The sequence below is a fragment of the Hylaeus anthracinus genome, unplaced genomic scaffold (assembly GCF_026225885.1).
Source record: "Hylaeus anthracinus isolate JK02 unplaced genomic scaffold, UHH_iyHylAnth1.0_haploid 11989, whole genome shotgun sequence".
NCBI lineage: Eukaryota > Metazoa > Arthropoda > Insecta > Hymenoptera > Colletidae > Hylaeus > Hylaeus anthracinus.
In genome coordinates, this window is record NW_026534337.1 from 16,059,661 (window position 1) to 16,081,912 (window position 22,252).

General features: G+C 47.2%; 1 protein-coding gene across 1 annotated transcript; it reads left to right on the forward strand.

The window, feature by feature from the left end:
• Positions 1–823: 823 nt before the first annotated feature.
• On the forward strand, positions 824–22,124 carry LOC128887464 (insulin-like receptor). Its single transcript, XM_054143355.1, has 11 exons — positions 824–984; positions 10,360–10,534; positions 10,856–11,102; positions 14,421–14,526; positions 16,306–17,703; positions 17,791–18,095; positions 18,181–18,543; positions 18,611–19,146; positions 19,235–19,733; positions 19,814–20,058; positions 20,145–22,124. The coding sequence occupies exons 1-11, from the start codon at positions 873–875 to the stop codon at positions 20,800–20,802; spliced, it is 4,644 nt and encodes a 1,547-aa protein (XP_053999330.1). The 5' UTR covers positions 824–872; the 3' UTR covers positions 20,803–22,124.
• Positions 22,125–22,252: the final 128 nt, after the last annotated feature.

Sequence of the window (22,252 nt, forward strand, 5' to 3'; positions counted from 1 at the left end):
CAACGTTACATGCTAATATATTCCGCTTAACCTCCGAACAGTTCGAACCTCGAGACCTGAATCGCGGCGTTCCAATTTTCGTAAGTAGCTAGTGGAAAGGTCGATTCGAATACTCCAAAGGAATCGGTAGACCTCGCGTTCCAGGAATATAACCAAAGATCTGGAAGAGTTTGCTTCCGTCTGACTAGATCGAAGGATAATCGTAGAAGGGAACGTCAGGGATCCCGGTAAAAGCTCGGCGTGTTTCTGGGGCCGTTAGCAGGAATCAAACGTCACCGACGACGCTGTCGGGTCATCATCCTCTTGTTCCCTCCAGAAACGCAAAGATGAAGTCGACGCGGTGCACTCGCAGTTTCGGCAGCGCAACGTCCGAGGACAAGCTAGGCGCATCTCCTTCGGAGGTTCGCGCGACATCCTCCGTCCATCGTTCAAATATTGACACCGCGACCACCACCATCGTCACGGTTGGTACCGCGGTCCTCGACGCAGCTATCACAGGCTGCAACAACGACGTCGTTACCACCACTACGACCACCTGTTATTGTTCGTCGGGTCGTGACACCCTCGAGTACACCGACCCGTCCCATTTCCTCTCGTCGCCGTTGTCGACGTCGAATCACCCGTGTCGGACCACTCGCTGCGATCTCTGCGATCGCCTCCACGGATGCAGCGAACCGCTGGACCATCGAATCGTCGCGGATACCGAAAACCAACGAGTGCGCCGCGACCGTGACAACGCCGCGACGTTACCTTTACCTTTGTCCAGAACGTTCGCTCGCAGCAAGCAAAAGAGCTCGATATTCACCTCGATTTTCGTCACCTCGAAGACGCGCAGGTGGAACTCGTGTACCGAGAGATGGTCAAACTGGACGATGCAGAAGCAGACAACACTTTGGACTCTATTGTTTTTATCGGTTCTCGTGTTCCCTACCCTAGCTGACCATCCGATCGGTACGACTAGTGACTCTTCCAAAGAAGACGGAGGTAAGTCTTTCGCTGTTTTCTCACGATAATTCGACGAAATGTTTCCTTTCGTTTACCAAGACGTCGGGAGATCAGATTGAATATCATACATGCTTTGCTGCTTATAATATCACGCATAGAAAAATGATTTTATAACAAAAAATTACGTACGCATTCCGTCATACGATCGTAACTACATAGTTATTAGTACGTCGTTTTGATCTGAAACGGACAAGATTCTAATCTAGATAATGATTTTAAAAAATAGATGAGATAAAATTGTAACCGTAATACCATCAATCTGAATGCTACATCGAACGAATAAAAACTTATCCGAGAAGCTGTTCGATCGATAGGTTCGAATAAATAGCTATACAGAGTTTTTATTCGTCATCTATTAAGTCTGTCCAAGTATCACGGTTCACAGATTTTCTCAGAGTGAAAAGGGTTCTCACGCTACCATTTGTAGCCTGCGAGCAACGAGATTAGGTATCGATTGATTAATATTTCTCGAGTAATTGATCGATAACCAAACCCGATTAAAAGTTCTGTCGTCGTTTCTATCCAAATGGTTTATTCTAATATATATTACTTACACTGTAGCAATGTTGGCGATGTTAAATCTCATAGCAATAATAATAACCGACACGTTGGGCGTTGATCGATCGCAAAGACCGACTACCTGCGTGATGGTTCGCTAATTGATAAGCAAGCATCGACGCGGCGGCGGCCCATTAATATCATTACGCGGCGAATCGAGTTTATTATGTTTTTGCAAGAGGGGAGGAACGAACCGGAGTGGAAACGCCACGGACGTTGCAATTAAAGAGGTCGAGCGAAAATTCAAATAATTCTCTTTGCGATTAAAAGAAAATAGAAGAAAACGAGAGAGAACGAACCAAATTAAACGCGTATCATGGCAGCCCGATGCATCGTTTCAGTGTTTCGTTCCGCGGGAATTAAAGTCCGCTTTTCCGCAGGGCACAGACCGGTTCCCCATAAATTTCCGTGTATTTGTGCGAAAGCTTTAATCAGTATAAGCTACTTGTAGCTGCAAAACGCTCGAGAGACGGGTCGCCGGGTCGTAAAAGGTAGATCGAGTCCCGAGGGCAAGCTCGTTTCATCCTCGCTCCGAAACGAACATCGCTTTGTCCATCGCACAAACTTTTGCGGGAAACCCCTGTATTCGTAAGCTTACTCGATGGTCCCTCGTTTAGGAGGCATGGGAAAAACTACGCAACGTTAATTTTTCATAATACACGCAGCTTTGATCTTCAATTCCACGAGTGTCCGTGCGACCAGCGTGACAATATTTACGAGTAAATGAAAAGCATTGCTTTCATCGTATCTGCGAGTAGACGATGCGGTAAGTTTTGTTAATTTTCTTCCGATGATAATGTTTTACGTCGTTACTTCCCGTTCGCCATTCGATGGACGTCGATATCCGTCGAATCGATTCCGTTCATTTAAGGAACCCGAACGTGTCAGTTAGTTAAACAGGATGTTATTTCCGAGACACTCATCGACCGACCCGAAATGCAAATCGCAAGTGATTTGCATTTCACGGTTGTTCGCCTCTCGAGGATGTGTACACGTGGCCACGCATTAAACATGATTTTTCGCGCATGCGAGCGTTGCGCTTTCCGATTGGAAACATATTTCACCAGAAGAACCCCTCCAGACGATGACGTTCCGTAGAATACTTCTTTCCGCCAAGGATCTTTGATAAACAGTTGAGGTTTTAATTAAAAGGAAGTATTTAATTTTCCTGGTGGAGAAGGAAGCACGCCGGGTGAGTGCGTAGAAGCACATGCTTCGTAAACATTCGGACTCAAGATTGATTCCACGTAATCCCAGGGTTTCCTCCGGCCTTCATTTTCATAATTAAATTTCGCAGGATCTCGTTTACATCAATTTCTCACGGACAACATGGACATTTTTCTTTTCACGGAAAAGGTAAATTAATTCTGTCTGCTTCTTCTTGATATTAACGCGGCGATTCTCAACTTCCATGCCGTGTTTAAACCCGGACAATTTCTACCAGCTACACCTTTTTAAAAAAATAACTTCCTTCGCGGTAAAACGTAAACCCTCGACCGACGGTAGCTTATCCTTTCTTCGGGGTTTTTGCGCACGCTATTCCCGCCGCAGAATTAATAATGCCAAATGCGTTCTGCTTCGTCTGGAAAACAGTACCGCGACCTACCGAGGGATCGATTCGAAACGCGTCGGTCCTTTTGAGGATGAGAGGCTCGTTACTCGATTCTGGGAATTCCGTTCCTCGTTTGGTTCGATTTCCACACGGACCAGAATTGCCGAACAAGTTCGGTTAATTAATTACGTTCAATTAACTGTAATCGTATCGGAGAAGTTGTTCGATTCGTTTGCCTGAGAGTATCGTCGCGCCTCTAGAAGTTCGCCGAACATCAAAAAAGAGATTTTATCCCCTAGGGCGCGAATTTTTCTAGACTGCGCATTTCATCGCGATTCACGGTTTATTTCTCACGGAATCGTCGGTCGCTGGAGTAGGTGAATTTCAAATGTTAAAAACGCCGAGACGTCGAACACGCTTTTTTACAAGGCTCTACAAATGTTTACAACAAGGCGTCGGTACCAATAATAAATTATCCATTTGTATCGTACCTACGCGTTGGAAGTTGTTTTTAGTTTCGAGGATTCCCCGAGATTATAATTCTTGCGACGTTAAGTACCTTCAAAAATAGAGAAACACAAAACATGGTCGCTCGAAATCGCGTTAACCCTCGGTTATTTACGCGTACTCAAGTGCCGCTCTCCTGTCGACGCTAATTATACATTCCTGCCCTAATGCTCGGTGATTTCAACTCGGCAAGCTTAAGTCTCGGCTGTCCTATGTCTGAAATAAGTATGGGGACCTCGCGTGTTCTAAGCTGACGGAATTTCCAACGACGAGAATAACCAGCCAGAGATGGACAAAATTTTATTCGAACAATGGACGACGTGTAAACACATCTTTTTCTACGAGGCTTCGTTTTCTAGAATGCGATACCATCGTACAAGAAACCGTAAAACCGTAGCGAAAAAGTAAGTCGCGGCCTGTTTAGATTCCTCGTGGATGTTTAGCCGAGTTAAACGGCGCCCGAGGCCGCAATCGGAACGGGCTGGTAGTAAACAATTAACGGCACCGCAGCTCATTCGTGCGAGCTTAATATGTCAATCGATCGCGAGGTCGGGTCTGATTGATTAAAAGTCTCGAAATTACCGCGGGAAATCTGTAGGAATGCAATCACTGTGTTGGCGTGACTCGAGCAAAGGACAACAACGGACGCCTAAACAAGAGACGAAGAAAGAGAGAAAGAATGCATCGAAGCGTTCAACCTTCTCGCGGCTTGTCTCGATCATCCACTTGACGAGACCCTGGCTGGACTAGTAGCAGTCTCTCGAAACGTGAGATTCTCGTTCTGGAATGCGACTCGAAACGAATTTAAGACGTGTTTCTCGCGAGCGACGTTAACCCACGGCTAATATTCCATCGTTTTGAAAGAATTTTAAATCAATACGCTTTTCGTTGATAGTATCGATTAACAGCGAGTTAATGGACTACGAACTTGGAATAGTCTTTTAGACGAAAATCTTTGGGAACGAATCAAAATGTATACATTAAACGGGTATGCAGAGCCTCCCCTTTCGATGTTTTTCATATTTGTAGTCGCGCAAAAATAGAAAGAAATGAAACTATTCAAACATTTTCTACGACGCAACGAGTCGTCTTAGCTATTTAGTAATCAGAAGTGGAAGCAGCAAGCTCAAGCCAAAATGCTCGACTGGCTATATCCGCTGATTCATCGTAGTCGGCGCGGCGTCTCCGGATGCACGTTCCGCGCGAAACGACCGGAATCGGTTTACTTTCGAACCCAATCGAATTATCGTACCCCGTAGGAACTGGTTTTGGAACCATCGAACGATCCTAGCGAAAAGCAACCGACGAGCAATTGGAGACAAAGTCTCTTCATTTCGGAAGGACGTTCGAGAACAAACGGCTCGGAAGTTGAGGACGGGGGACCATTTCTAGCCCGAATGGCCACCAGAGACAGGAGGTGACGCAAGCGATAGCTCTTCTTATCGGGATAATTTTTTTGTTTTTTAACTTACCAGACTAGCAATAAATTCTAGGGAACCTATGTACTTCGTTAACTTGGTTCACGAGAAATTGACAATCGGGAAGTTTGAATTCGTACGCGTTTATAATATGTTAGTTTCATTATCGTCGACTCCAGTTGATCGAAGCAACAGAGCGAAACGCTGGCAAAAAGTGGAATTCGAATCGAACCGTGTTCGAGCAACGCACGGAATCTGGGCTTACAGCAACAGTGAACGCGTGACGCGTGTTCAAGAAATTGTACCTCGTGTCCATGAGTAAAAAAATGCGGAATAAATTATCGACCGCGTTCGTGTGCATCGACGCGCTGCGGAAGGCAATTTGTTATCCATAAACGTACGACGCGCGGTTTCCCGCCGTCGTAGCCGGCTAGTCGAGCAACCTCGACACGGAGAACGACACCAAGTTCACCTAAATCGCGGCCAACCGTCCAAGGGACGCTGTGTAGCGAATATTGGCGGCTGGATTTTGCGGTCCCCCGAACACGCGTCTGTTGGATGTATAATCAGGATATTGGTCTTGCAGACAAATCTGGAATCTCTTGGCAGGATTAACCGGCGCCCACTGGTCGCTCCGAGTGAAACGGCGCGACGCGACAGCCGGCGTCTCGATGGGTGACGGCAGGAGCATTAGAAATGCGCCGCCGAATTGCCGGGACACTCGTCGCACAATACACCAGAACCTCAGATTTGTCTTTTTTTTTTCGCTCCTGATCGCAAGTCCATTCTTGAAATTTAATCGATATTTGGTCCCCGTAAGAATCTGCAGAGACCAAACGAGACGCAATCGTACGAGGTTGTTTCGATCCGACTTCGGCATCGTCGCGTAGGTGGAAGGCAATCGACGGTCTATCCACCCCTTCCATCGGTCTCGAGATAGGAATTTTTCATCGTCGGTCCGCGTCGCGTACCTTTCGAATTACGAGTTTCCAGCGATTCGATTCCTTCGAAGGCCAATGTTGTCCTCGAAGGTGTTGTTGACGATTACAAGTCGTCGCAATTCGGTGGACGAGGAACTGAAATTCGAGTGCAACACCAAGAACACCAGCAGTTGCGTGTCAGAGATAATGCCGAGGTTCGCTCGAGGCTGCCAGGGTTCAAAAGACAGGTAGGGATACCCTCGGTTTCAACCCGACGAGTATTGCTGTAGTCGGAGAGGAAACGTGTTAATCGAATGCATCGCCGAAACGAATTTGACCGTAAGCTCGTTCGAGTTCACTGGTACGTCGCACGATCCGCAGGAGTTGTTTCACCTCTTGATCGGACATTTTGAAAGGGATGGTCTCGATTGCTTTAAGGCGAAGCGACGTGAGGCATCAAAATAGCAACTCGGGTCAGCGAAGTATGATGCGCGATCTCGCGATCGACGAGTCGCGACGAGGCAGAACAGCGAGGAGAAATTACGTTCTCCTTAATACGAGTCCCTCGGTTCTACGGTCGGCGTTACTGGCAGGTGTAAAGCAACTCGGACACGCGCAGCCGGCGAGAGTCCATTCGGTTCGTAAGACGAGTTCTAAGTGCAACCGATTTACAGCAACCCGATCACGTTGACCGGTTGGGGGGATCGGAACCAGTTGAAAAAGTTGCAACTGACACCGCATTCCAGACGCTCTCTTCAAGGTTATTAGCCATTCACCCAAAGGCCGAGGCACTCGGATGGCCTATACCGGTCCCCGTGTAACGTACTTTACAAGCCGCGCACCTCGCGACGACTTCGACGCTCAGAGTTCGAGAACTATCCGATTGTACGCGCGTATCTCATCTCGGTTAATTTTGTGAGGTATAATTACATGCCGATGTCGTTGGCAATTTTAGCGCGAGCTCCGTTATTGGTCGTTATACAAATTTCTCCAAACTTGGTAATAAAGTCGGCCATGATCTCAAGATCCGTTTCAACTGTAATAAATTTTTAAACGTATACATTTTTTTTTTTTTTTTCTTACCGAAAAATGCTTAGCTTCGACGATGTATCGGTATTCTAGAGATTTGTAAATAGAACATAATTTATTCCAAGGACTCGAACGTCGATCATGACTTTCAAGATCAACAAAGACTTTCAAGTCTTATCGAGGATACAGGATCAATCGACGCTCTCGAGACTAGTCAAGCCTGCCCGTCGAGTCGCTTGAAGCGATTCAAATCTGACGTCACAGAGTCGAAGCTCATTAAACTTTATGGAATAAAAGGACAAGAAAATATCGAGGAAGACTGCGTAATTTACCATCGTCGTGGAAAACGTCTCGTACGCTCGATCATGCTTCTAGCGACCTGCCGACTGTTGACCCGTAATTACACCGGTCGCGATCAAATAACCTTCGACCTCGAATAATTCTGACAGTCCATTTGCGTATCCGATTGCTAATCGCGACCCGTCGATCAACGTGGAACCCGCGCCAACGCGCAGACAACAATTTTTCTTTGCGTGGCCGGCAATGGATACCGTTCGAGTTGGCGGGAACGTATGTTTTTTCCTAATCGAGTGATGAAGGAATTGCCCTTTGGCGAATGTACTCGATCGCGAGTACGTTTTCGGAAATTCGAGATGCGGTAGGAATTTTAGATTACGCGTTGGTTATCGATGCCTGTCGCGGCGGATCACGTAACGATAACGCAACCGAAGACAGTCATACCGAATTACGCTCACTTAGTCCAGCCACCCTGGATTAAGATACTCTGGACGTTACGGAAAAATTCTTATCGACGCTCGACAAAGGACCATATACTAAAAGTACGCGCAATCGCGAGCAGAACTCGATGTTTAGTTCGAAGTACGTCAAAGTTTCTCTTTCGATTTCACTGTATTGGCGTAGAACCGACATCGCTTCAACGTAGACCGGTCGATTAGGTACCCGTTTGAATGGTCACCGCCTGTGTCCAATCAAGAGGAAATTTACAGTGTTGCAGATCGGAATGCGATAATGCGTTCGGAAAGCGAACTTTGTCAACCAAGTATTTGTCGAAGCAGTTGCAATTTATTACCGAAATGGATATTTTCGTAACGAAATAACCGTATCACTCGACGCGTGGTTACAGAAATCCTTCTCCACCTATAGACTTGAACGCGGTCGCAACGAATGGAATGCGCCGGGCCAGTGCGTCGCGACGAAGTAGCGCGACGCCACGCGAGGCAATTTGTGCGAACGCGGCGTAATCCTAGCACGAATCGCAATTAACGTTGCGTGATTCCTCGAGCCAAGCAACCAAGCTTGCTCGACCGCTGGTAATTCAAGTTACCACCATCCTCGATCCGAGCCAACCCGTTTCCATCCGTCCAAAGAGAATGTGGATCGAAATTTGTAGAGAAAAGAGCGGAGCTATTCGAAGTTATCTATACGTGAAGTTCGATGTGAAAACGCACCGAATAAGATACAACACACTCCAGGCTGAACTTCCAACCGTATCGCGAATCATAGGGAAATTAAGAAACCTGAGGAAGTCAAACGTAATCCCACAACGGTACATCCCTTCCGTTATATTCGCTAGCAGTCGGGAAAATGACATTGTTTTCGGAGTATAGAACGGCATCGGCTCGTTTAAACGACCGTCTGCCAGAACATTATACGCCGGGGACCATTGTACGCGTGTCGCGAAAAATTGCGCGACAACAAAAACTGCCCAAGTGGGCGTCCATGTAGGCGGCGGTGACGTCGTACACTATGGTTGTCCGATTCAATTTTCTCCCAAGATATTCAAGGAAAATGGGCGTCTTCTGTCAATCCTGGTTGCACTTGGTTTTTAAAGTGGTCGTCCGTGCTTCGACTTCGTCTCGCTCTTTACAGCGTACGGTGCATACAGAGATTCGCCACGCGACATTCGATGTGGGTTCCATTGCGAGCGTCGATCCTTCGTTTGCGTTGGTAAAGAGTAAAACCAATCTCTCGAGGACTCATATATTCCCTTCTTCGTCCAATGTTTCGAGTGTAAAATTTGAAATGCATACTTTGCGAAACTTTTGCGAGGTAACTCTGATTTACGATAGTTCAGTGTCACAATTGATCCCAGTCCTCCTTGAATCTATTTACGATAGCCGTCTGTTCTATGCGTGGTGCTTTGTTTACCGGAGAGACGCGCGAGTAGGCAGCGAGAATACTCGCGCGTGATTAATCGTAGGTTAAAAGCCATCGACGATCTAAACGTGTAGTAGCGGGGGACGAATAGAGCGAAGTCTAGTCTCGAAATGGAGCGACGCGACGCGACGCGACGCGACGCGAGGTGACCGCGTGCTTAGATCAACTCGCGCCCCATCGTGTTTATTCCAATGCCAGCGTCGCGACGTATTTTTAGCGCGGTCCGTTACAATCGAATGTGCTGTGTCAGCACTTGACTACTAGGATGTTCCAGTGACAATGTCGACACTGTAGCAAATCTGTCGTCTGCACGTGAACGGAAAGCGCCCCGTTCTCCGACGCTTTAACCGTTTGCGTACCACGCTTTCGCGCTCTTCAGATTTCGCGTCGAAAAAACCCAACGCATTTTGTCGATACACGTATCTGACGGCGCGCTCACAATTTCAATTTTCTCTTCAGTTTTTTTTCGACATGTAATCGTCGGGGCGCGATCGCGCTCCTTGGCATTTTTCAACCGTGTTTCGCGAAAACAACTCTCGTACGCAAACGGTTGCCGTACAATTTCCCTGGCCTACGTTGAACTCACTGATGCGCGAGAGTCTCGTTCATTAAAAGAAGCGAATCTTTCGCGGTAACTTGGTCTTTAGCTACTCGTACGATCGAGTCGGTCCGATTTGCTGAGAAGGGGACGAGATGGGCAGCGGATATCAACGATCTAGTCAGGTTAAGACAAGGTTGCTCGACCTTGCCTCTGGATAGCGTGTTTCGTTTCCCCGTGGTCGAGCGCTAACGAACCGTAATCGGTGTGCGATTGTAGTCGACGAGAGCCGCGGGCTCTTGCCGTTCAGCCAGTATTCGATCGGTTATTATTTTCACCGTGTTCGAACGAATTGTTGGCCAAGCAATCCTCTGTTTGCTGTTACGGCTTCGCGATATTTTTAAAACATGTTACTCGCCGCAGTGCACTTTCTACCGTAATGGTCGGTTTCGCCACGAATTCAACTTCTACTGTAGCTAATTAATAACGCACAGACATTATTTCCTTACCGTTATTATTTTGATGATACACGAAAATTGTAGTTCGATTAACTAATAAAATACATTTCTCGCTGATCTCCCAGAATTTATTTTTATACTTTGAGCCAGGTATACCTTCCAGGTGGTTCGCTGAAGAATACGATTTCTGTTTCAGTATGCCAAAGTATAGACATACGAAACGGAGTGCGAAACTTCTCGAAACTAAAAGGATGCCGGATAGTCGAAGGCTTCGTACAAATTCTCTTAATCGACAATGCGGAACCATGGGAGTACGCCAACATTTCTTTTCCGGAGCTGAGGGAGATCACCGGCTACCTACTTTTATACAGGTAAGTCCGTCGATGCTTGAACAATATATCATTCGCACGCGAACAAACGGACAAGACCAACGGCAGACCGGTCACGTTCAAAAGTACAAACGACCACGCGTGTCAGTTTCGACGATTACCTCTCTTCCTCTCGTCGAGGGTCGCTAAACTTCCTGTCGGTTGTACGTCATTATTATCTCGCCAGTTCCTTTATTTTTTTCCTTCCTTGTACTTTTCGCTTCCTTCCCGCCCGTTTTTTACAGCCTTGTAAAACACGGTCCGAGATCCAGGATTTCTCCATAGGCAGCCGTCTTCATTCTTCCTTTCTGGTTTGCATTACAGGGTAGACGGTCTGCGCAGCATCGGTCGCCTGTTCCCCAACCTGACGGTGATTCGCGGTCATTCTCTTTTCATTAACTATGCTTTGGTCGCGTTCGAGGTGATGAACCTACAGGAAATCGGGCTTCACAGTCTCACCACGATTCAGCGAGGCTCCGTTCGCTTCGAGATGAATCCTGCGCTCTGTTACGTGGACACGATCGACTGGGACTTGATAGCCAAGGCTGGCAGAGGTGAACACGTCATCACGGTAAGTCAACGGATAATACATTTTTTTAAAGAATATATTTCTATACGTGCATCATCGAAGAAAGAATAATGCTCGTGTACTCTATTCAACGAGACGAGCCACACCAAGTATAAACACAAGCACGCGAGCAGTGCAGAGCCGACTTACGGATTCCGCATTTCCGCAAAAATCTAACCATTTTTTAACATGTTTCCATCTTACCCTGTGACCATATTTACCAGTGAAGAGTACCTGGAATCATAAAGTACACATTTGAAAATCATTTAGGTTTCTGCCGGACCTTTCCTGCAAGAACCCTCGGCAAGGGACCATCATAACTTGAGTTGTAACATGCGAAAGCCAATGAACGTAGTCGCGAAACCGATCACGTGAAAAGCGAAGGAATTGTTTGTTTTTACTTAGTGACTCGTCTCGTTGAACGGACTGTAGTACAAAGCCGAGCCGAAAAATGTAATGGATCGGATCCACGAGTGGTCCGGGCATCGCGTAGCAAAGTAACCTCGCTTTATGGTATCGGATTCGGGAGAAGATTGATAACCAGTTCGGCTGGAGGAGTCGTCCCGCAAACGAAACGATATCGTTTAACGAAGTATATCGCCAATTCGTTTCCTTCCCCGTAGCAATCGCTAGGACGTACATATTTGTAAAACGACATTTCTACAATAATGACGGTAGAATCGTGGCCATGAAGTAGAACTTAAATGGTCGGTTTCCTTGGCATAGGTTGACTCTGTCCCCCTCGTAGCAAGAAATCGCAATAGCGGCTAATAGCGGCGCCTTCTGGTACGAGCCAAGTCGAGACACCGTCTTGGCAGAAATTCTCTATCCTGTCCGGGACCATTATTCCAGCCAGGAGCAATGAACCGCAGCCTGTTGGCTGGCATCGGCCTCATCGGTCAGCTAGACACGGTTGCTTTTTTTTATCTGGATACAAATATCCAATAACAAATAAATAGTGAAGATGGAGATGGATCCAGGCAAATTACCACTTGTTACTCGACGGTGCTCGCGGCCTACCTCGTGGAATAAAAATCAGAATTCGAACTTCAAAATGAAATATAATCTCCGCAACATCCTGTTCTGATTGTTATTATTCGAAATATGTATCTAGGTAAAAATTTTGACCGTTTCTGCGCTCAGTCGGCGGTCCAGACGCGTTGCGACGAGTGTCGACGCCGCTGGAATTCATTCGCTAGTGTCGTCTCGCTCGCTTTGTGTTTCGGGAAACTCCGTCGGCGGAGTTTCGAGCAAGCACGCGCTATTTTCTGCCAGAGTTCTTTGTCCAAGAATACGCTCTCGACGTAGACTATCGCGACTAGGTTTCGTCGAACGTCGCGGGACGAGCTCCAGACGATCGCCGCGCTCCACGAGCAAATGCTTCCGGCTCGACGATCCCCGACGACGATTTTACTTAGTCGGAAGCAATAATATCGCCCAGTTCCAGCATAAATCCGAGACTCGCGTCCTGGCAGCGGTCCCTTGACCGGACTATTTCTGGCGTAGACCGTCTGTCCTCTTGGTAACGGGGTAATAATATCGTCGTCGTGTCCGCGAAAAGGTGGATCGGGTCATTTTCGCGCGTACCGTCGTTTCAAGGAAACGGAACGAATTCGTCGCAGAAGTGAAACCCTCGAGAGCTTTCGTTCACGCGCCATTTGCAACTTTGTCGACGGAACTTTTTTGCGAACCGACGATGCGGCACTTGTTGCGGAGTGACCATCCCTTCTAGTCGTCGACGCGATCCGCCGCTAACCTTTTCCCTGTCCTGATTCGAGACCGATTGCTCAATGGTTGGTAAGAGTACCTTTCACGACGCGAGGATCCATTTATCCGCACGAGCGTGACGCCCATCCGACCACGTTTCTGCATTAAACCCGAACCTCTGGCCAGAATTCGCAACTTTGTTTCGAGTTTGCGATCTCTCCGTATTCAGAAAATCGTGGAGATGAATAGACTTTCGGACGAACGTGGACTACGTATCTCGTTTGTAACGTTTTGGGACGAAAGAACGATCGCATCGTCGCAAGGCCAGGTCGTGGTAGTGATCGATGAAACGTGACCAGGTCAGAGGGTTAATTAGCATCCGGCCGACCGACGCGAAGGAAAGTTCGTGGTTCGAGGCTTTTCGACTTTGCGTAATTCGGAAGAGAGAACGTGAAGCGAGTTTCCGCGATTCAGTTTGCAACTATTCCTCTCCAAAAAATCTTATAGTCGTGCCGTTGCTTTGCAAGAACTCAGCTCGAATCACAGGTCACAGGTAGACTTTCGTCGCGTGGTTATACAATCGAAAATTAAGATCTAAACTGACCCGTTACACGCGCTCCTCATTGTTTAACAGTTGGTGACCACCACCTACCCCCCAGGTCAGCATCCCCTATTTTCGATCGACTTCTGACCTCGATCTTATGCCGCGTTTACGTGGCGAAAGTTTGATGTACCAGTCACGAATTCCGATTCCTCGCCTCTCCCTGGTTATCGTTCCGCAATCTACGTAATAAACTTACCGTACTTAACAAATGCCTTCGCGTTGCATCAGAAGATTTCGAGAAAATAAGCACCGAAGTCTGAGCTAGGACAAGAGTTTTACGTTCAGCTTCCCTAGGCGTATGGAAATGAAAATTTGGTAAGGTGGAGAAATAGCTCCACGACGATAAAAATAAATACTAGTAGGCGCCAGACTTATCGATCCGACCACGGTCTCTATACTTTTTCTCAGGAGTCGAGGAATTCTTTCGTTTCGTGCGTGGTTAATGACGAGATGAAAACCGCTCTCGTTTCTGATTAAACAAGTGCCACCCCGCGTGGCTTCTCCGACGTACATGGTCGGCGAATTTTAACGCCTCGCTCCATGAAAGTGACTCTCGCCGACTCTAGCTAGCTCGCTGTTCGATGTTCTTAACAGGGTTGGGCGTTATTTCAACGAATTTTTATTTCAGTAATTATTTATTACTAGCTGCGCCCCCTGGTTTCACCCGCATGGAATATTATTCCTTTTCTATATCACGTTCGTGATTGTATCGTTCACTCGCGTACGTACAATGATTATTGTAGTGTTTATATAAGTAAGTTCGTAACAGCTGAACGCATTTAACTGGATGTAATGCAGAGATAGGTTTTTCTTAAATGTAAATTTTAATGACGAAATCACAGACAAACAATTCAATTTTATTTATATGTATAGATTCGAAAGTTTACACGTGAGAATAAATAATTACATCGAAGAAACCAAATACAATATTTATTCGCAACGCCTACGAGACACCGAAACGTATTATTTAGTCGCTTTGTCATTCATTTTCTACGCCTTTCTGTTTACAGGGAAATAATCCAAAGAACGGGTGCCCGGTGTGCGAGAAAAACTGTCCGCGAAGTGTGACAAAGCCAGGCGAGACATTGTGCTGGAACCAACAACACTGCCAACAAAGTAATACCTTCGTTCCTAAGTATAAGCGAACGGAAACATTCTCTCGGTTATTTTGCGTCCGCGTAACTACCATTACTCGTCAAGCTACAGGGTGCGACGATCTTCTTCCATTTGTTTTCCGCTACGGTTCTTTCGATTTTAAGCAAACGATCCACGATATCGTTCAACTTGTCGAAACCTCGGCTTGAAACTAAAAAAGGAACCTTTGAGACGCCTTCGAAATTGTTGAAGTTACAACGAAACTAAATAGGAGAAAAATGATCGCACTCTGTATACGGTTCGCCGAGTTTCACAATTTCATGCCCGACTCCCTTTCAAATTTTGTATCCGGCTTCCTGTTAATTAGTTAAAGTACCGAGGGTCACCGCGTTGCACGGGCTCGTAGCTGACGCATTTTCGCAAAAAATAACGGTAATTATATGCGGCACATATGCAAAACAAGGACGCGCATATATCACAATGCGAAATTCAGCGAACGCGCACGATACCGCTGTGCGAGAACGCGAAGCAAACAGGATTTCGAGTTTTGGAGGCGGCATCACCGGTACGAGTTCAACGACTCTCTGTGTACGCAAACGCGCCGCGATCATCGATTGCCGATGAAACTGCTGAAACGCCTATCGTCCTAGGTGCTCGACTTTCCCGCGAAATCTCAATGATGAGAGAGAAGTTCGACGCGGTCGAAACGATAAAATTAAAAGTCCTGTCGTTCGATCGCGAATAAAATATGTATTCGAGTCACACATGAATAAAAATAATCTTTGCAACGTCAATTCTGTCGAAGGGTCAATTTATTAAACTATGCACTTTCGCAAACGCTGTCGGTTTAATCTTAACAACTACTTTAACGATAGATAAAATTTTATTCATGTCTGACGTCGAGGCTCGCGAAGACGATTCTCGGTCGACTCCTCTTCATCGGCCGTAAACGAACAGATAAAGGGACTCGTGTTTCTAGCGGTTATGTTTGGGCGAGCGTGGGTTCCGAAGCGTGAGCGACTCATTTGTCAGCGACACGATGTCGTTCGTTTCTTTCCTTCCTTCTGAAATGATCCGATTATTCGTTGGCCTTACGCAAAATGGAGACTGTCCGTCCCGATTCGTTTCGTTCGGAGAAGGGGCGAAAAACTGGCGACGCGTGACGTCGACCACCGTAGGCGTCGACGTTCACTCGTGGGCGCCACACCGTTGTATTGCGCCTGTACCGCACGGTGGTATGAAACGTGTCACGAATTACATATATTTTTTGTCAACAAATTACATTACAAGCGAGTCGATCAATGATACCGTCCGTTAACTAAAATTTCTATAACATCATCGCAACGTTTTACGATGTCCTTCGAATCGATTAATCGTATACCGTTTGTCTCTTTATTAAAAATGATCGCGTAAATAAAGTGAAAAGTAAAACGAGCCATTTGCAGCGAGGGAGTACATCGGTTCCATTTTCTTTCTTACTAGTCGTAAAAGTCGTAACTGTTTCATTATCGAGAAACGTTCCCCTTCGCAAAACGTACAGGGGAAGCTCGCACGTCGCCACGTGTCCGAACGAAGAACGTGACAGGATTTCTTGCTAGCGTAGCCGATGCTACGGCTGGGCCTTCTCGTCGAACTTCTCTCTGTTCGAATAGCCAAATATTCTCTGCCCCATAATAAAAAGTATATACGATTACGATACATTTATGAATAAGTAGAAAATTATACCGATGCTGGAACGAAACAGTTGTGATTTTCGAGGAAAATGTTTTTCGCTAGCATAACGAGATTTTTCCATTTCAGTTTGCGACCCGAAATGCGAGAACAACGCCTGCGACGGGAGTGGGAATTGTTGTCACCCATCGTGTCTCGGTACGTGCACCGGTCCGACCATGCGCGACTGCATGGTGTGCAAGGATATGATAACCGCCGATAACGAATGCAAGCCGAAATGTCCGAACGGCTTGCTGGAGTTCATGAGCCACCGGTGCATCGACGAGGACAGGTGTTATCGAATGGAGAAGCCGCGGGAAGCGTACAACGTGAGAAATTACCCGTACAAGCCGTTCAATGGTAGCTGCGTGATGGAGTGTCCTCCAGGTTTCGTGGACGAGGAGATAAACGGGAAGCCGTCGTGCAAAAAGTGCGACGGTCCCTGTCAGAAGGAGTGCGCCGGGTCGAACGTGGACAGCATGGCTTCGGCGCAAAAACTCCGCGGCTGCACCCACATAACCGGCAGCCTCGAGATCCAGATCCGCGGAGGCCAAAACATCGTGAAGGAACTGGAGGACAGTCTCAGCACGATAGAGGAAATAGACGGCTACCTGAAGATTGTGCGAAGTTTCCCACTGATATCGCTCAACTTCTTGAAAAATTTACGGATAATACACGGCAACGACATCGATAACTCGAAATACTCGCTGGTCGTGATGGACAACCAGAATCTCCAGGAGCTGTGGGACTGGAGCTGGCATCGCGACATAAAGATCATGTCGAAAGGCGAACCAGGCAAGGTGTTCTTCCATCTGAATCCCAAATTGTGCCTGTACAAGATCGAGACGTTGCGGGAAAAGGCAGGCTTGAGACCGTTCACCAACTACGAAGTGGCATCGAACAGCAACGGCGACAAGGTGGCGTGCAACGTGACCGAGTTGAGGACCAGAGTCGGCACCAAGTCGCCGTGGGGTGCGGTGATCGAGTGGGAACCGTTCGTTCATCACGACGCCAGGTCGCTTCTGGGCTACGTGGTGTACTTCATCGAGGCACCGAACGGAAACGTGACGATGTACGACGGTAGGGATGCGTGCGGCGGCGACGGCTGGAAGGTAGACGACGTAGCGGCGAATATGAACGCCAGCTTGATGGAAAGCTCGAAATTTCCTGGCCAAGAGGAAAAGAGAGTCCACACGCACTACCTGTCCCAGCTGAAGCCGTACACGCAGTACGCGTATTACGTAAAAACCTACACGATCGCTACTGAAAGATCCGGGGCCCAGAGCAACCTGACGTACTTCAGAACGATGCCAGAGGCACCGGAGCCACCCAGATTCTTAAGAATTTGGACCTCCTTGAGCGACGAGCTCAGCATGTCCTGGTCACCGCCTCTGAACAAGAACGGAAACCTAACCCACTATCGTATCTTCGGTCGATGGGAGCCTGATGACCCGAACTTCATCGATCAGAGAAACTATTGCGAGGAACGTAAGTGATAGTTAGCACTATTTTTCGTACCTGGAACGTAGAGATTTATTTGCGAGCGAAACGTCGAACTGCCGTGAATTTTTTTAGCAATGCTTCTAACGGACAAAAAAGCGATCTCGATCGAGGAAGAGGACAGGATTCGGATGGAGGAGGAAGAGGAACGACTGGAGGAGGAAAAGAAGCAAAGCATGGCGAAGGCTGGAACCTGCGATTGCACGGATCGTGAAAACGATCAGTCGCTTCGCGAAAAGGAAGCCTCGAGCTCGATCGCCTTCGAGGATGCTTTGCACAATCAGGTGTACGTCAAGCGTAAGCTGAGAACGAAACGCGACGTCGGTGACCTGTCTTTCGTCCCCTCCAGTCGTAGAACGAAGGCCTTGGATCGCGAACAGGTAAGGTCACCTAAAATTCGGCTAATTCCCATTGGTTTGCCTGAACTTCTTTCATCGGTTGATTCGATTCTTTTCGAATGCGTAGCCTATTGCGGACAAAATGGAGAATGACACGTACGTGGTGTTCGAGCGACTCGTGCCAAGTACGAACTTGTCGTTCGCGATGAAAAGTCTCCGACACTTCGCCATCTACAACATCGAAGTGCAAGCGTGCAGGGCACAGGAGAACGACACGTACAAGAAATGCTCCACCAAGAGCATGAGAACGTACCGCACGTTGCCGTTGGACACGGCCGACAACATTCCTTCGAACACGTTCGAGATGAGTACATCTCGAGAAAATAACAGCCTGACGACGATGGTCACTCTTCAGTGGGAAGAACCGCCGCAACCCAACGGCTTGATAGTGACCTATCACATCGAGTACAAGAGGGTAGACATTCAAAATGTGAGTAGAATCGCGTTTACTTCTTTCCGTCGTCGAATTCCTTTTTTAACGGTTTTCTCTGATCTAGTACAAACCGACGGTGATCTGCATCACGAGGCGAGACTTCACGCAAGCGGGGAAATCGTACATCCTAAAGGGTCTCCAAGCTGGAAATTACTCGGTGAAAGTAAGAGCGACGAGTTTGGCAGGGAATGGTGCGTTCACGGAAGTCAAGTACTTTTACATCGAGGAACACAACACATTCGGCACCTTCTGGGTGATCTTCTGGTTGGTGTTCTGCGTGATCTTCGCCATTCTCTGTTTGACGACGTATCATGTACTGAAACAGAAGTACATGAGAAACGACACAAACTCGACGCTCATAGCGACGGTGAACCCGGACTATGCGAGCGCGACATACGTCCCCGACGAATGGGAGGTGCCCAGAGAGAAGATCACGATACTCAAACCTTTGGGCAACGGTTCGTTCGGAATGGTGTACGAAGGTATAGCCCTTGACATCGTGAAAGGCAAGCAAAAGGTGCAGTGCGCCGTCAAAACGGTCAACAAAGACGCTACCGAACGGGAGCGTATCGAGTTTCTCAACGAAGCGTCGGTGATGAAGTAAGTTTTCATTTGAAAGTGTAATTACAACTTTTATTTAAAAAAAAAAACAAAAACACGAATAAACCATTGATCTTGTTTCTTGCAGGGGTTTCGACGCCCATCACGTAGTGAAATTGTTGGGCGTGGTGACACGCGATCAACCGACGCTGGTTATCATGGAATTGATGATAAACGGTGACTTAAAGAGATACCTGAAAAGTCACCGGCCGGAAACTTTCGAGGACAGCATCAACCACACACCACCGAAATTGGAGAGAATACTCCAGATGGCGATCGAGATAGCTGACGGCATGGCCTACCTCGCCACGAAGAAGTTCGTCCACAGAGACTTGGCTGCCCGGAACTGCATGGTCGCCGAGGATCTCACCGTGAAGGTGGGAGATTTCGGAATGACAAGGGACGTATACGAGAGGGATTACTATCGGAAGGGCAGCAAGGGACTTCTACCAGTCAGATGGATGGCACCGGAAAGCTTGAAGGATGGCGTGTTCAGCAGCTATTCCGACGTATGGAGTTACGGGGTGGTGTTGTGGGAAATGGTGACCTTCGCGTTGCAACCTTATCAGGGACTATCCAACGACCAGGTAAGCATAAATTCGATCGACGACTAGCAGCGTATTTTTCAAGACAATTCTAACCTTGCCACTCGTGATTCATTTCGTAGGTTCTGCGGTATGTGATCGAAGGAGGAGTTATGGAGCGGCCGGAGAATTGTCCCGAGCTGCTGTACGAGTTGATGAAGCGCACATGGAGGCACAAAGCGACCAAGAGACCAACGTTCATGGATATCGCGACGACGCTTCTGAAACACATCGATTCCGAGAACTTTCAACGTGTTAGTTTCTACCACAGCACGGAGGGAATCGAAGCGCGTAATCAAAACAGATCCACCTCCCCGCAGACCGATCAGTAAGTACACCTAAATTTCTGACGTTCGCCTAGCATACGAGAGCTTATGTTTCGTTGCATCGATTCGATTCGATTCGTTTTTGCAGGCACCTGGAACTATCTACCTTACAAGATTTGCCAGAGGAGGAGGCGGAAGGCGAGGAGGACTCTCCTTTACGGCAAGATTTCGGTGACTTTGCCAGCTTCGATCCTAGTAGTATTAAGAACAGCTTCGAGTCTCGCTACAGGATAGACGCTTACAGCGATAACTCGAAGGCTACGATGAATTGCCACAACACAAACTCCTCGCATGTTCCGCTAAAGGCGGGATTCGACGACTTTGATGGAGTTTCGGCAAATTCGATCGTCTCTGGCAAAGATACACCGAACATGCCGTTCATGGAGGACAGCCTGAAGTCCGTCAAGAGCTCGCCTTTCATAGACGCGAGGAGCGGGTCTCGGAGCAACCTCAGCCAGCTCTCCATGAGCAACAAGTCAGGAAACAGCGCGATGAACGCGAACAAGCAAAGCTTCCTGAATAGCCCGAACTTCTCCAAGCTGGCCAGTCCCGACTACGAGAACGGTAGCCCGGAAATCCTGTCAGCCGTCGAGAATAGAGAGACGGTGACGCTACGAGTCGACTTCCCGTCCATGGACACTATCGATATCGGCAACGAGAAAAAGGACTCGATACCGTTAGCCATCGAGTACGTGAACAAGTCGGAGACACTGAACAATGGGTACATCGGTGGCGCGACCACGTAGTCGTAAACGCGTTCGTGGCGTGAGTTACTGCCCAACCGATATCGCGACTCGAACAGTGTTCCCCGAATCTACGAGTCGCGATGAAACATTTCTCAAGTGCATCGACCGGTGAAGTGTGTGTTCAAACGTGCAACGATGTGAGTGCGTCGAGTCCAAAGTGGCCGGGAAGTCTGACATGAACATATTCGGGGTATTCCAAAACTGAACGACTATTCGAAACCGGCAGTGTCTGTGCGACGATTCGCGAGCCCGAAGTGCTCGCGACGAAACGTTCCAAAAATCCCCCGACACTGAGTTTTCTATACGCTCAAGCGATACGTTGGACAAAAGTGCGTTTAGATAGATCGGGGTCATTTTAATCATGTAAGTTTTAATTTTAAGCTTTTGGACGCGATCGGACGCGTATCCCCGATCCTGTGACGATTGACGATTTACTATTTTCGTAAAGTACGCGGATGTCTCGATTTTCGTCTCTCCCGCAACAACTTATTCGTAAAAACGCAGAGACGCAAATCTTTATTTTTGCGCGTTAACATTAAAACAGACACTGCCTTTTTAGACCGAGAAATAACAATAAATAGCGGAAACGATGGAACAAATTCCGATCAATCGACGACTACTAAACGAAGACGCGCGACTACCGTCTTTTCACGCCGGGTAAACATAACAGCCGCGATTGCGGCCGTGACACATCTACGTAATCGCATCAAAGATTTATATTATTTAATTGTTTATATTATATCTGCATACGGAGTGAACGAACCACTCTATGTATGCGTGTCTATATGTATATACTTGTGTGTCTGCGTGTATGTATGTATGTGTGTGCGTGTGTGTGCATGTATGTATGTATGTATTCTGTTACATTACCATTATTTCAGAGACGCGCTTGTTCGAAACTAACCGTAACAAAGAAAAGTCGGCTTCCTTTCTGTCAGTTGACCGTGTCGAAGCAGGGAATCGAAGTGGCAATTAAGCGCATCACCTTGTAACTAGGCGGTGCGACGATTTTATATTTTACAAGAGACACGCGTATCGCGCTTAGCTGCCATTTTGCACGATTTTAAGCTTCTACGCGATTATTAATATCTACAAATTAGGTTATTCGACGTTCGTTGAAGAGGGAATATACCCAGAGACTAAGCTTCAAATTTTAATTGCACGGAATGTTTCGTTTAAAGCAGAAATAGATACAGATTTCAAGAGGGGATGAAAGCAGTGATGAGCAAAACCCTAGGCTTCGAATAAATCTGAAGTTTGCTGATATGTGTGTCTCGTTTCCTCATTTAAAAATTTTCCAAAGAAGGAAATGAGACAAATATATCGGCAAACTAGGGTTTTGCCCATCTCTGGATGAAAGTATCAACAAAATGTTTTTACGACAGTTATTTGATACAGTTAAAAAACGAATCAATTTTTTTTCAACGGAACCTTACATATTTTTACCCGC